The 15,092-nt window shown below is 50.9% G+C and overlaps 2 protein-coding genes across 2 annotated transcripts; one reads left to right on the top strand and one right to left on the bottom strand.

The window, feature by feature from the left end:
- Positions 1-3,887: 3,887 nt before the first annotated feature.
- QC762_0056800 (uncharacterized protein) lies at positions 3,888-5,547 on the top strand (the record flags this gene model as incomplete). Its single annotated transcript, XM_062883553.1, has 3 exons — positions 3,888-3,925; positions 3,987-5,239; positions 5,327-5,547. The coding sequence occupies exons 2-3, from the start codon at positions 5,146-5,148 to the stop codon at positions 5,545-5,547; spliced, it is 315 nt and encodes a 104-aa protein (XP_062745064.1). The 5' UTR covers positions 3,888-3,925; positions 3,987-5,145.
- Positions 5,548-10,744: 5,197 nt separating this feature from the next.
- On the bottom strand, positions 10,745-14,983 carry CRM1 (Karyopherin transporter; the record flags this gene model as incomplete). The annotated part of the gene is made up of 4 exons (XM_062889117.1): positions 10,745-11,569; positions 11,629-12,898; positions 12,955-14,709; positions 14,918-14,983. The coding sequence occupies 2 exons, from the start codon at positions 14,981-14,983 to the stop codon at positions 14,593-14,595; spliced, it is 183 nt and encodes a 60-aa protein (XP_062745063.1). The 3' UTR covers positions 10,745-11,569; positions 11,629-12,898; positions 12,955-14,592.
- Positions 14,984-15,092: the final 109 nt, after the last annotated feature.

Genomic DNA, 15,092 nt, shown 5'->3' with positions numbered 1-15,092 from the left:
AACAAGATAGAGTAGCCGTGCGTTTTGCCTGATTAATCGAGGTGCATATCCAAATGCTTCACTTGGTGGCATTATATGCCAGTGTTGCTTGCCCACCCCCCTCCCCCCCTGAATTGCCGCCAAACGGCGTCGTACAGAGAGCTGTGTTCAATTCACCATTTGCCCCTGCCTCTTGCCTATTCAGAAGTTTCCGGATGGCGGCAAGGTAAGGTAGCCAGCCTAGACCGTGCATCTCGAGATTTGGGTTTTGGCCCCTGGCATGGAGGTTAGATAGCGTTGCATCCCTTTCCATCTCTGCACGCCCGGTGGTGAGAGTTCAGAGCTGGCAAGCGTCTTCGCCGATCTGGTTGGTGCAAGCTGAGGTTGGAAATCACTGAACGTTCTTGATTGGATGGATTGTTGCTGGGCGGGGCGCAAGAGCGGCAGAGCCCGCGCTATCTTGACCGGGGGCATTGCGCTAAGTTGAAGGTTGGAAGGAATGACGACAGGGTCTCAAAATTTCCCATTTTCCTCGTCACGAACAGGCTGGCAAAGAGGGCAAAAGGAGATCGATAATTGCGACACTCTAGCGAGAAAACAACTTCCAACAGCCGAGATCCTTCATAAACGAGATGTGTTGATCCACTGCCGTCGGAGTGTTACTATACTCCGCAAGTGCTTACGAGGCAATCGCCCGCCAGAGGGACTCTCTCTTGGGTGTTGAACGCACAGTGGAGGTCACAAAATGGCAGCGTGGTAGCCCATTCTCGATGAGGCTCAAGAACACACAAACCCGACGTTTTGACGACGTTGAACAGCGAATGCTTACCCCTGATCTTATGCCGTTGTTCCCTTTTTTCTTCTTTTGTCCAAGTTCAATAGCCTTGCTGCCAAGCATCACAACGACAACGTTCCAAGCCTTCTTGTCGACACTCCCGTGACATCTCAGCTTTCGAGTGCTGCCTTCCAACAGCCCTGCCCCTCCGCATTTTAGGTGGAGTTTTGTCAGTGATGTCTCCACCTAAAGCAACAAATCAACCCCGGTCTCTTGCTGCCTTGTGGGTCTTCCCCGCAATTTAGCAGATGCAGGTCGAACAGAATGCGGAAAGGCCTCATTTTCTGTCATTCTTGCGCTGGTCTGCTCGCTCTTGGCTCTCACTAGAACCAAAGCCAAGTTCTCCAAGCCGAACTCGAGAGGCACTAGTTATAATTGGGAAAAAAGAAACGAATAATGCAACCATTCGAGCTGGTCCGGCAGGCAAGGTGAGCCATCGGTGAAGCATTCACCAACTGTCCGTCATCGTCGGTGAGGACCGAAGGGGTGGGCTTGATGATGCTTCCATGGCACTGGGCACGGGAACTAAAAGCCTCCGAGAGGACGACGTGTGGTGAAAGACAAACCACTTTCGGTGATCTATGGTGCCATCTGGTTGGGACAACATGACCCGTCCAGCCACAGCCAGTAGCGTCCAATCCTCTGGAACATCAAAGGACATCATGCTGACAATTGTCATCTCCACGATCCCAGGCACGCCAGACGAAAGTTCCAGGAACTGAACTGATGCAAAGAGCAAACGAGCAACAAGCGGAACGACACAACACCGAGTGCTCACGCGCCAAATTTGAACTTACCTTGTCCCTGTGCCTGCATCGCTGCCGTCCTCCGTGTGTCCACCGAAAGGTCCGGTCCGGGTGGGGACCTCTTGCTCGGGATGAAACCGAAGCCATCACTGCCAAACCGCGGGGTAGCAACCGGCCATCAAAAGTATCACCAAACTAGCCGTTTGAAGCTCCGGAGGACGAAGCAGCAGCTGGGCAATATCACCATCTTCTCGTCTGTTGACGATACAATTTCACCATTCTCAAGAGGCTCACACTAGAGCAGCAAACAACCACACGGCATGACAGTGAACCGTTGCATCGAAACCGCGCCACAACTGTCGCTAACATGACGATCCAGATAACCCCGCTTTCTTCCTCTTTTGCTCACCACCAGCCTCTCACCTGGCCCCCCTGATGATGATCAACACCACGCCAGCTACACCAGGTAACTGGGCCAAAACACCACGCCCCTCCTTGTTTGTATTCACAGTTCCCTATTAAGGTCTGGCGGCAGGCGAGAGGAAGACGCTACTGTACAAAGGGCCACGAGGACACGGACACCCACCAAAAGGACAATGATGCTCCAACACTAGCAAAACCCTTCGTAATCAGCTTTGCATGCCCAGGAATATGTGATGGGTGGATGGGCTGAATGGGAGGTCTCCCGCCACTCTGGCACCAGTTTGGGAGCCAGGCTAGCTTCATTCTCTCTTTTTTTTTTTTTTTTTTTGAGATATCTTGCGGTCACCACCATTGAGGACTCTTGATATTTCACCGAGAATTCCATCACATACTCCGCCAAAAGGCTGAGCGCAAGGCGCGAAGGATCACAAGCTGTCTCCATTCCCAACATCCACTTGACCGGGCCCACGCTAGCGAGTTTCCAGCAACGGTACCAACGGTTGATGATGAATGGGTTTGGATAGAAGTTCCAAACCGTCCACTAGACTCGACTTGGTGTTAGCGTGGATGATTCCTTACTGGCGAGCACATGGCAAGCAGGTCGCATGATTTGCAACGTGAGGGAGACGCTGAATATGCAAACATGGGCATCAACCTCCACCTTTGGTTGAAGAAGAGAGACGGCTGTGCCTTGCGTTTGTGGCGAAACAATATTTTCTAGCTTGATGTGAAATGTGATGCAGGTCGCACAGTGCAAGCGCGGGGAACAAGGCGGTGGTGGTGGTGGGTGGTGGAGGTGGGATAAGCCGTTATCTATCAACATCTCAGATATCATATCTCTTTTGTCGGAAACTGTTATCACGCAAAAAGCGCGCCGTTCGGAACGAAGGACCATTTCCTCTCGGATAAGGACGAACGAGCGGAGCGGAGCGGAGCTTTGTGTTACACTGGTCAGACGGAGACTGGTGTTTCGGGTTGGCTTCATGAAGATTATGCTACTGATAACGAACATTTTTTTTTTGGAGGGGTCCGATATCATGATGCTCTCACTTTGAACTGGATCACGCTAGTAGTATACGAGCCCCCCCGCAGAAGACGACGACGACAACTCCAAGATGGGGGGTGAAGGAAGAATGTTGGTCTCACATGATAGACCATCGCTGCCACCAACCTAGCTTACCAGTACTTTTCGGCCATCTTGGCGGTGCGCAAAAAATATGAAAAGTGATGCTCGCGGCAGGCAATGATAACAGACGCTCATACTATATACTACATATATTACCTACTGTAAGGTACTCGATGTTCTTGGCCGGGAGGGTTGCCATGGTGGGGGGGGTTAGGTTGTATCTCTAGTGTCCGGTCGGCTGCGCTTAGCTATCAAACTGCATGAAGGCATCTTCTTGCCTTGGATTTATGTAGGGACTTGAGGGATTACTATGGGGATGATGTTTTGGGGGGGTTCGGCTTGGTTGGTTGATGGTGTATATGTCGGGTAGGTAAGAAAAAAACCGGCAATCGGTTGGGTGATGTTGCCATTTTCTACCACCTGCCAAAACTTGATCTTGGACTTGTCCTGTGAAGAGAGGGGAGTTGGTTCCGCCCGCGGCCAATGGGAGGAGGAAGAATGGGAGTGGGTTGTAGGAGAGAGAAAGAGCACCTCACTGTTTGAGCAGGTAGCAGCTTCCCCAAGGACACACTTCATTACGCAGCAGTTCATGCTGGTTTGACTTTGGTAGATGGTAAGTCAGGGTGGTGTTCAAAATGCCATACTTGAACTCTCTCTCTTTCTGTTTCTTGAGCAGAATCCTTCCCAACCTGTTTTCGGACTGTGTCACAAGCCCATACTTGAGCATTTGCTGCGCGCGGGATGGTAGTAACGGGGAGGAAAGGGGTGGGTGGTAACTGCATCGACGACGATGAACGCTATTGGGAACCTGTTGACGTACGCCTTTCTTTCTCTCTGTTACTCACCAGCCAGTCACTCGGGCTGACGCAGTTTACAGGCAGGCAGATGGGAGGGGGTATACAGCAAGTCGGCATTCCTGAATAGGACTGGTGCTTGCTGGTGAGGAAGGAAGGGTGCGGGTTACTGCAGGACCGAAGCCCATTCCCACACCACCACCACCATTCTCTTGGGGAGCACAAGGGAAAAAGTCGACGACGACATTGGCTTGCCCCGCATTTTCTGTTCGAAGCTGCACCACCACCACCATGACAGCCCACGGCCACTGAGGCAGGCAGAGAGAGAGAAGGCAGACAGACAGACGAGCAGGTAGATCTGCGGTCCACTGTCACCATCACCATCACTATGCATGTTCCCCCGTCCCCCATCCCGCGCGCACCTCGTACAGTACAGAGAAGGGTCAGCAACCAACCACTCGGGCAATTTCTTTCCTTTCTGTATGCCTTCGGACAAAGGCTGAGCTCATCCTCAAACATGGAAGACGTGGGGAAATATGGGCTGGCTGAGACCGTCGATTTGGACACCCTGCATTAACAGCTGACTTCCATTCTACATGTGTTCGACATTCGTTCGAAGGACGTTTATGCTACGCTGTTGTTGTTGCTGACTGCATTTTTCTTTTTCCATGCTATGATCAAGTATGGATCAACCTTACCCAACGTTTCTTTCCTACCCACCCAACCTAGCTTACTTGTTACACATTTTTAAGATTCTCATGTAAGACCAACCTCAACGATTTTCAAGATTTCATGTACGGGGGAGGCAAACACCCCCCCCCCTTCCCCTTTTTTGCTTCTTCATGATCCATAATTGCTAAGGTGTTGAGCTGGTCTGTGAGGGTTGCAACCGGCGCGCGCGCATGCAAGACGCAGCAAGAAGGGAAGGGAAGGGAAAGGATTGGATGGGAGGGGGGGAAAGGTTCATGCATGTGGATGGCGTGTATGCGTATACTACCACCTATGCCTAGGCGAGCTAGTTTGCTATCGTGCCCAAACACCACCACCCACCCCCCTTTCTTTCGTTGTGTAGTTGCTGTGGTGGTTCGTTGCCCCGGGTTTTGTGGCTGCCGGAAGGGGGCGAGTGGCCGGCAGGGCCGGAGGCGATAATGAGATGAGCTTTTGTAGGCTCTGCTACCCTGATCGACATTGGGAGAAACCTAGGAGATTTGTGCAAGTGCCATGGTGATCTTGTGAGGATTGATGAATAGGAGATTTGGGGGGAGGGGGGGAATCGGAGGGTTTGATCGGGGGGATGGGGATGGTGTACGGGATTTGGCCACTGTGGTGTGGTTAGGTGAGTTTGTAAATGCCAATAGTTTTGTGTTTGACTTGGTGCTGATACTATGGAGTAGATCTTTGCAAAACCAAGCACAGCTACCAGTTGTTGATATCCGTGACCAAGTTCTTCTCTTTGCTCCTAAGAGAACAGGTTCCCTCGGGGAGTCTCTTGATGCCTACACCTGCCTGGCTGGCTACCTCAACACCCGGAGGAGACAACCCGGGAATACCCACAGAACGACCACCCTCTGCAACCATCCCAAGCTCACCTTGGTCACGACTGCCCACCCGGTATTGTCCACAGAAAAGAAGGCATCACGCTAGGAGCTACACACCACTTCGACTCTCTGATTGGCCACCCGCTCAAGATTTGAGATCTTTTTCTAACCGCGCCGGAGATGAGACTCGGTGGGATGAAGGTGTGGAGGGTTTCAGTCAGGTGAGGTTGGGGTTATCTCCCCGATGTCCTCTCTCGTGTTCTGTGTGGGTGAGAAGAGGGTGAGTATGAGAAAAGGGGAAGAGTGAGACATCAACCACGCGGCCCTTTCTACCACGCCTCTGTTCACTTGCACAGTATGAACTCGCATTTTCCTCTTCTCATCAGCAAAGCTGGAGGACTGTCTGAGGGCCACGTTATCGCCACCATTCTGCTCGTCTTCTTCTCCCTCCCGGATGATCACTCATCCTCGCTCGTCCCGTTCCCCTGCTGCTCATGGCCATGTAAGATTCTGAACACGGAAAACCCCTTGAGAGTTTTTCGCACAGACAATATAGACACATGTCATTCATGTTCGTTTCCATGGTGAGGCGAAGGCAAACCGAGGGGGACAAAAGGTGACTGATCGCCTTTTTTCCCTGTCCAGCTCTACTGCAAGTATCCGGGGTTCTTGAACCCACCTGTTGGTCGCCAAAAGCCGGACCGGGACGGGACGAACGTATATGTAATGTACTCATCCTAGCTCCCCCGTGGCCCTTTGTCAGGCACGTTGTCCTGCTGGTTCGCGGAACACTTTTTGGTCTAGTAGTAGTCTCAGCTGTAGAGCGGGATCTAGGTCATTAGCTATTGTAGAACTTGAGAACTGACAGCTGAAAGAATATCCTCTCCGAAAAGAAAAATGAATGATCGTCAGGTCCTTGATCAAGAGACAGGGCCGTGAGCCCACGCGTAAGTCTTATTTCTCGTCTATCGTGCTGGGGACTTTGCAGCCGTGTCTCTCCCTTGGTGTAGATGCGCGGGTCCAAGAATATGTATGTCTCAAAACAACATCATCGAACGGTTCTCGCCAGTCGGATGAATTGTTCTGGCTTGGCTTGAGAAAAAAGAAAAGAAAGGGAATATGACATGTAACGGACACCAGGTCTGAGCGACGGAAGAGGGAAGAGGGAGGGAGCTCGAACTCTTCTCTGCTCTCTCTGGTGTGCGTAATGATTTCGGCTCAGATTTCTGCTTTGGCACGTGGGGAGGGATGGTATGGATGCCATGTGGTGGTTGAGGTGGCTGGCTGGGAGAGGGTTGACAACCTGCTGAGCAAAATTTGTCAAAGCTGAAAGCTGTCAAGGTGAATAACTGGTTGCCTTTTGATGAGAGGACATCATTCTATTTTTTGGGGGTTGTTTCTTTTGCACAAAAGAGCAACAACACACGAAGCGGAGGGTGCCGTGGTGGTGGGGGGGTTGGGCTTTGTGCTACGATATGTTCTTGTGATGCTCGATAGGGAGAAGCTCAAACGGCAACCGGCACCGGCCAGCTGTTGTGAGCAAGCGGAACTGAGAGAGAACACACCACCTCCCATTCACGGTTTACAGCTGGATCGGACAATGCTTTCCTTCGGGATATGGCTGGTTGCATTTGTTACCTAGCATTTTTTGAGAATGTAGTGTAAAGAGAAAAGGGTGGTTCGGTATCAGCGTCGGGTGTGTTCCACTGGCTGGGGCGAGTAGGTATGTTTGATGCGGATAGCCGACGGAAAGAGCATGCGATGCAGAGCGGAAAAGGGAAGGGCTTGCTTTTGACACGCGGGCACGAGCGGAAGGGGACACATGAGAAGGGAGGGAGGGGACAGGAGGGTAGGGTAGGAAATAGAGGAATGGAGGAGGGGTGTTGTGTTACTGTGTACTATGTGTGCTGCCGTGCTTGGAGGGGGGGGATCAACGGGCGGTGTTTAGCTAGCTATCTCATCCCTTCAATTGCTTGATGTCATTGCGGGAAGAAAAGACGGTGGCATTGGGTTGTCATGATGACGATGGATAGATTGACGGACGGACTCAACTCGGACATAAACAGTGGGTAGTTGTGCTTGATGAGATATCAGGTATGTTTTTGGGGGTTGCCTTGTTCGTATTTTCACTTGTTCACCCAGTGAGTGACCTGACATGTCTCTGTTTCTCACTGGTGTCTATTGTTTGCCTTCCCAAGTTAAACCGGGGACACGCACCAGAATTCAAGCAGGTTGATCATACTCTATACATTTTCTTCGCTTTTTTGCTTCTTTTCCCTTCTCCCCGAGTTCAATCCGTGATACCTTGAGGGGTGTATACCGCTCCAGACCGAAACAAACCGAGAAAACTGACTGAGACACAGAGACAAAGTGACACTGGCGTACTGGTTACAGTGACTTGAACACATACTACGACACGGCATGCCTGTGACGGCTTGTCAGATAGAAAGCTGTGAGACAGAGTGTGTTTTGGTACGGGGTCACCGAGGCTTAGTCTGAAGAGGGGGTGTGTCTTTTCAGGAAAGGGCCCTTGATCGTAGCATCTCCTCGGCCGATCTGTTGGCCACTACAGAAGAGCTGGTCTAGAAGCTGTTCTGTATGCAGGGCTGTTGTTGGCTGTAGGGCTGTGGAAGGACGGAAATGAAGACAGCTAGCTGAGCACAGGGCGGCGACCTGTTACGGACGTTTGGTTTCGGCTTCGGGAGTCTGTAACTGTTATAGAAGCTCGGTGTCCGCTCTAATTCCCGGTATCCGAAGCGAAGAAGAGTTGTATGCGGCTGGTGTGTTGTTGAGTTGGTACCTCAGGGGGCTTATTGTTTACTACCCCTGAGTGGAACCTGCCCCTATATTCTCAACTTTAGACATTGCCAGTTCCTCACTACACACCTGTCTGGTGACTTGTATATGGGTACAAATCCTTGAATCCTATCTCATAATCTAGCCTCTGATCACCATGCAAGTTGACAAGTTGCTTTGTCGAGGAAAATAAATGGAGACTGCCACTTCGCATGAGGGCCTATGAAGAAAGTCAATAGCCCTGAAATACATATTACTAGGCCTTAATAGGTAGTCGGTAGATCTTAAGAGATAGTCAAGAGGCGTTGGGAGACAATCAAAACCCGTTTAACATAGTATATAGGCCTTAAAAGATAGTATATAGGCCTTAAAAGATAGTATATAGGCCTTAAAAGATAGTATATAGGCCTTAAAAGATAATATATAGGCCTTAAAAGATAGTCTACAGGTCTTAAAACATAGTCTATATACCTTAAAAGATAGTCAAAAGGTATGTTAACTATTCTTCAAGTTATCAACTTTCGTCACAGTGTCTCTCTCTTTATCCAAAATATGCCTTTCCGCAATATACAACTACGAAATCAAGTCTCCAACGTCACCCACCCCTAAGTAAAACCATTAGATCATAGTACACCCGGTATCTTTCCAGCTCCAACCCACATCCTCTCATTGACGTGGGGCTTGAGGAAAGATAATGTCCGCTCAAGATTAAATATCCTTTCCATCCTTCAGAGGGTAGTACCGTATACTCGAGTTGGGTTCGCCGCTAGGGGTATGGTACTGTCTGATGGAAGGAGGTATAAAGTCGTAGGGGATAACGGTTCGGCGGAGAATGTTTTGCTGAGACCACTTAGTCTCGGCATATCACGGTACCATTTTAACTAGGCCGTTAATGTTGGCCACGATATACTACGGTAGTCCGGCTACCGAGTAGCTCCATGGAGGTCGCCGGATCGAGGGGCCCATCGTCCAGATGCATAGTATGAAGCCACATCGTACAGCTTCCTCGATTATGAGGTTCCAGTTCAACCAGCTAGGAGCCTGAAGACATCTCCTACGTTGAATAACTCGGCGAGAAAAAAAGAAATGTGCCGGTGACTTGAATTCGGTGACATCCATCCCGAATCAAGCACTGCTCTCTGTTGGTTGATTGTTGGTTTCAAGATGACGGGTCGATGTTGGTCATTGCAGTATCGATATCGTCTTCAAATTCGTCTGCTGGCCCCGGAGAGATAGTTGGGCTTTGGACCCCAATTTGTCCACCAGACCAGTACATGTGTGATAAATGCTTGAAGCAGGCGCTTGGTACAGTATCACTTATTCGGATGTCTAGGAAGTGAGCGCCTTGTGTTGGGTGAGGAAGCGGCTCTATCTGGTGAGCAAGTGTCAATGCATCTGGTAAGCAGGCGCCCCCATCTGGTAAACAAGCGTCAATGCATCTAGTGAGCAGGCATTCCCATTTGGTAAGCAAGCGCCCCTATTTGGTGAGCAAGCGCCAACGCATTTCACGAGCTGGTCCGGCTCGAAAGGCTGGAAGGCGGAAGAATAAGCAGAAGGTGAGATATGTCTACCCACTTCGGATACCTTGAGCATAAGACTGACACAAGTTGCTCTTTGGAAGAGACGAGAGTTCTACTAGGGGAAAATACAGGTCGACACACTTATTACAGCTCCTTCTCCAGCTCTCCGGTCCGCTCCCCGCTCCCTACCCTGTCTGCTCCCAGGGTTTTCAAGGAGATGATCCCAGCCGTTCATCATGAGGTGGATTGTGTAGAGATTTGGTGAGCGAGTGCCCCAATCTGGTGAGCGAGCGCCTCCATGAACGAGCAAGCACTCCCCAGCACCCAAACGTCGACGAAGAGACAATTGTCTCAACAGCATTCAGTACCTATTCGTCAGCGGCGTTTGAGGACCCGGTACAGCGAGCAAGCGCCTCAGCGTCTCTATAATACAGAGCTAACGCCGCTGACGAATAGGTACTGAATGCTGTTGAGTCAATTGTCCCTTCGTCGACGTTCGGGTGCTGGGGGATGGCGCGCTCCATCTTGTTGGAGAAACCGGTAAGAGATGCTCAAAACACTGAAAAGTGAACACCTAGGTACGCGGATGACCTGTAAAAAAGTGCCCGGGGAAAACAAAGCTTCTCAGCAGATGGGGGTGCAGAAGACCCTCAAACCTGAGAGAGCTTGAGGGCTTGAGCTAGATAATGAAACTGGCGTCAGGGGCCGTAACTGCCCAAAACCGAGATTAGGAACAGGAGGAAGTTACAATGGGCCAAGGAGAGAATGTGAGCTTCTTTGGGTAAGTACCTATCCTATATCCAGAGAGGCAGGAACGACCTACCGAGCGCCAGCCCTTTGGTGTGAGGTCTATCAGAAGTATGATTTCGTTGGTCTCAAAATACGGGGCGGCCCTGGCATGTGGAAGGTATCAGCAGCCAAGGCTCTTAGGAGTCCTTCGTCACGAAACACAATCACTTCTTTCGCTCGTCATTTCATCACCATCTCCTCACTTTAAAACGTTTCTCATTTCTGGCTCAGAAAAGCTATTACCCAGCCGAGAACCGTGTTGCTAATGTACCTATTGATATTCAGCTAGCATCTCGATATCCATTTCTCTCCCCTCTCGTCAAAGAGCCAGTCATCATCATCACATTTGACTGACAACACTAGCAATGTCATTCATGTTTTCCTTTCCCCTCCACAAACCCATCGCTAAGAGAGAACGATCGCACAATGAGAAAACACAAAAAGCAAAAAGTCCACCCAACAATAGGCAGATTCGTCAGCCCAATCTTTGAAATGAGGAGCCACAAGTCCCTTTGACAGAAAAAGCCAACAAATTTTGTTCCCTTCTCTAATGGTATCATTACAAGTGCGTCACATAGCTGGCGCAAGAAAATAAAATAAAATCTTGAGATCGTAATCCCAAGAAACAAGAACCTGGGATGACATGCTATTCAGCTTACCATATGCATATCCTGCTAAACCCCGTAGACAACCCAGCCGTCATATTCCCCGCCCGACCGCGGCTCTGCTGTTGCGGTATTGGTTTCGTGTGAGGGCGCAAACTCGGTACGGAATTCTTGGTCCAGTCAGAGGTCCTCATCTTCAAGCTCAGACGGCTTGAGCAGACCGCCGACCTTGGAACGACGCTCCAGGTCAGCTTGCCGGGCGTCACGCTCCATCTGCTCCTTCTCCACCAAGTAAAGCTCAGCATTGTCGCCGGCGAACTCACGCAGCGAGATCAAGAAATCACGCAGCGCAAGTCTGAACTTGTCGTATTGCGTGTTCAGCGTGAAGAGACCTTCCACAAACGCGGTGATTTGAGGGCTATTGTAACTTGTTAGTACATATACGTAAGACAATGAGAATCCACTAAGGTTACTTACGCAGTCAGGTTGGAGAAAGCGTTCTGAAGGAGGTTGCTCACAAACAAGCCGAGGAACTCCCTGTTGCTGGGGGAACCCTGGGCCTGATCTGGTGTATAAATAGGACCCTGGATCTTGGGCTGGGTGCCGTCGGCAGGGCTGATAAAGTAGAACATGCGCATCAAGAGCATGGACTGAGTCTTGAAGCCGGCCTTGTGGTCCTGGTCCGTCAGAACGAAGAAGACATCCTGAAGAATGGGGATGAAGAACTGCTGGAAGAACGCATTCGATGTGGCAACATCTGTCTTCTCCGCAATGTTGTTGATCAACTCCAGGCACATGTTAAGACCAGCAGTTTCCACATCGCGGTTATCGTGCTTGCTGGCCCACAGGCACGAGTCGATGACAAACTTGAACTGACGGTTGTCGAGCTTCAAGAGGGCGGGGAAGCAGTGGAGGTTGATGGCGCGGAGCAGGTTAAAGAACTCGACACGGTGCTCCGGGAACTCGGAGAAGTCCTTGTTGATCATCTCCAAAGTGCACTCAAACACATTCTCCATGATGACTGGAACCTGATCCTCCATCAACCCAGAGAGCTTTGTGATCATGGCGGTCATGCACCTGAGGACTTCAGCATCACGGGCGCCAGGAACATTGCGGTTGTAGTCAACGAGGACAGAGTCCAAAAGTTGGGGAACCATCTGGGCCCGCACTGTCTGGAGATCCTCAGCCTTGTCAATGAAGGTCTCCACAAGCTTGAGAATTTCCTTCTTGATGGTCCGCAGGCCACGAACGATGGGCATCTTGGTCGCGACTTCACCCTCGCGGGCGACAGCCTGCGAAATCAGCTGACTGGTGGTAGCGTACATCTCCAACATGTTGTTGTACAGGCGACCGATCTGAGGGAAGAAATATGTGCCGATGGAGGAGCAGGCCGAGACGTTGGTCTTCATGATGTTGCCAATGATCTTGATGGTATCGGCATTCTGGAGGATGGTGGAGTCCTGGGTAGCCGCCTGAATGATCTGGTCCCAGGCGGTGTTTGGGATGCTCATGAGCTCAGTCAATAGGCGCTCCTGAACATTCCTGTTGCCCTGGGCAGCCACCATGTAACCGCAGGCCTCGTAGAAGGTGTGCACCTGCTGAGGAGTCAAGTCGGAAGTGATCCTCCCAAGATTTCGAATGATTTCTTCAATAAAGGGTTCATTCTCGCTTGGCTGGAGAGCGACGAAGTGACGTCTGCACTGCTTCGCAATCTTAATAAAAGTGTCGCAAGCCATGTCCTGAACACCTGTCTGAGAGTTAGCGAAATACAACAAAAGATTTGGCTCGAATAGGGTGGCACACCTTCGTGAGACTCGTGCATGAACTCGAACAGCTTATTGACGACCGTCTTGAGGAACTTCCAGTGAGCCTTCAAGAAGCGGGGGTACTGTCCAACAATATACATGATGTTACTGGCGACAACGGCCTTGTTGTCTTTGCCACGTTGGATCTCGGTGAGACCGAGGAGCTCCTTGATCACGGTCACCAAGAAACGCTTCTCCGTCTCTTCGTTCATGGCCAAAGAGATGGAACCAATGGCCCAGCAGAGGACGTTGCAGTTGTGCCACGACCACTCGGATCTGTCGACCTGTCGCGACAGCTTCTCAGTCATGATGTTCTCGGTGTCGACGACATCGAGATGGGTGAGGTAAACGAGACACTCGCGAATCGTCTTGTAGAGCTGAACAGTGTCGGTTTCCTTGACAAATTCACGAACGATTTCTCCCTCATCGTTCTCCACAATCAAGACTTCCTCAGGCCTGACCATCTTCTCAATCATGACCACTCTCAGGTTCGACAGCACTTCGTTGTACTTGTGCTTGCGGAGCGGGTAGTTGTTGAGCAGTGCTGGATTGGGGGCGCCGCCGCCACCACCCAAGGCGCTCATAGCCGTCATGTCGGATAAAGGTAGCGACTGCATCTCCTCGTAGAGCTCCTGCACCAGTTTAAGCCAGTAGTCGAGGCAAATCTTGAACATCTCGCGGTCGTCGATCTGTGAAATGCGGATGAGGTAGAAATGACCGTGGGTGAGGAAATCGCGGTTGGGAAGGTTTTCGATCAAGGGTAGATGCGCGGAGTAGAAGTTGCACAGGAAAAGCGCCAGGTTCTGGATAGTCTCTTGGTCACGAGAGTTGCTTTGAGGATACGTTGTCTTGAGATCCATCTCCAGAGGAATAATGTTGGAAATTTGTGTCAACGTTTCGGTGAACATTTTGACGAGCTGTTCGTCATAAGAGTTGACCTGGCCAGGACCTCCCGTCTGCAAACCACCAATTTCCGTCAAACATTGGAGAGTGAGATTCCGGAATTCGGGCACCTCGAGGAATCTGGTCCTGAGGGTGTCGATGAGTGGCGTCTCGAAAATGTACCCCAAGGGAATCCAATTGCAGAAGCGCAACAGTGTCTGGAGGGTGGCCTTGATGAGGCTTGGTTGGGTCGCGCTGTTGAGGATTTCCTGGCACAGTGTAAAGATCTGGGAAAACTCGTTGCACATCGTTGTCTTGAGGTTGCGGGTTTTGGTGGAAGTCATTTGCTCGGCTGAGTAGTCGAACACCTCTTCGGAGAGGAGTCTCAGAATCGTCATGTTGTTCTCGCAGACTGACAGACTCGAGTGGCAGGCGGAGATGATCTCGTTGATAAATGTAGGCCAGTTGTGAGGCCACTCCTGCTTCAAGACAGACACGAGAACAAGGTTCAGCTTGTTGAGTAGTGTCTTGTTCGCCTTGAGCGACTCCTCAGAGCCAGAGCATTGCATGATGGTTAGAACGACGAAGTTACGGATGCCTAGACAGTTGTCAGTCCACAGCTCCCAAGCATGGCCAACAACACACCACTGTAACCTACCTTGGCACTGCTCTCGTGGCAGAACCTTCCACCTCGTCATGATGACATGATCGAGAACTTGGAGACCCAAGACTAGATGTCGCAGTTAGTATCACCTCAGACCCAGTCCCTCTGCGCCCGGATAAGAATCGGAAACCAACATTTCGTCTGTTCGTAGCTCGCCTTCGAGAGTATATCGTCGACCATCAACCAGGCATCAGGGTCTTCCTTGAACTACAATCGCAGAGTTAGTCGATAACGGCTTGGAGGGAGCTATAGGTGTTGCTGGATCGGTATCGTGGGGAATGAGGCGAGTGGCAGACTTGCCTGGTTAAGAGCGGCTTGGGCAGCTTTTTGCTGTAGACAGAACAGGCGGTTAGCATCAACATTGACGGTGTGAGAGTGACTGCCTGGACGACAGAAGCGTAGAATCAAAACATACCTGTTCGCCGCGGCCCTCATAGAAGGCACGGACAGTGGCGTCCAACTCTTCGATAGAGACCGGCATGGTCGTAGTCGCACACCTATCGCTGTGTGATTGTGGTTGTGGTTGAGGTATGTATGGGGAACCGAGGCCGAGAGGGTGCGCAGAGGAAGGATTGCGAGGAGAGAGGACG

Source organism: Podospora pseudocomata, chromosome 3, assembly GCF_035222375.1.
Source record: "Podospora pseudocomata strain CBS 415.72m chromosome 3, whole genome shotgun sequence".
Classification (NCBI taxonomy): Eukaryota; Fungi; Ascomycota; class Sordariomycetes; order Sordariales; family Podosporaceae; genus Podospora; species Podospora pseudocomata.
The sequence above is the reverse complement of the archived record's forward strand: the minus strand, read 5'-3'. Positions and strand labels throughout refer to the sequence as shown.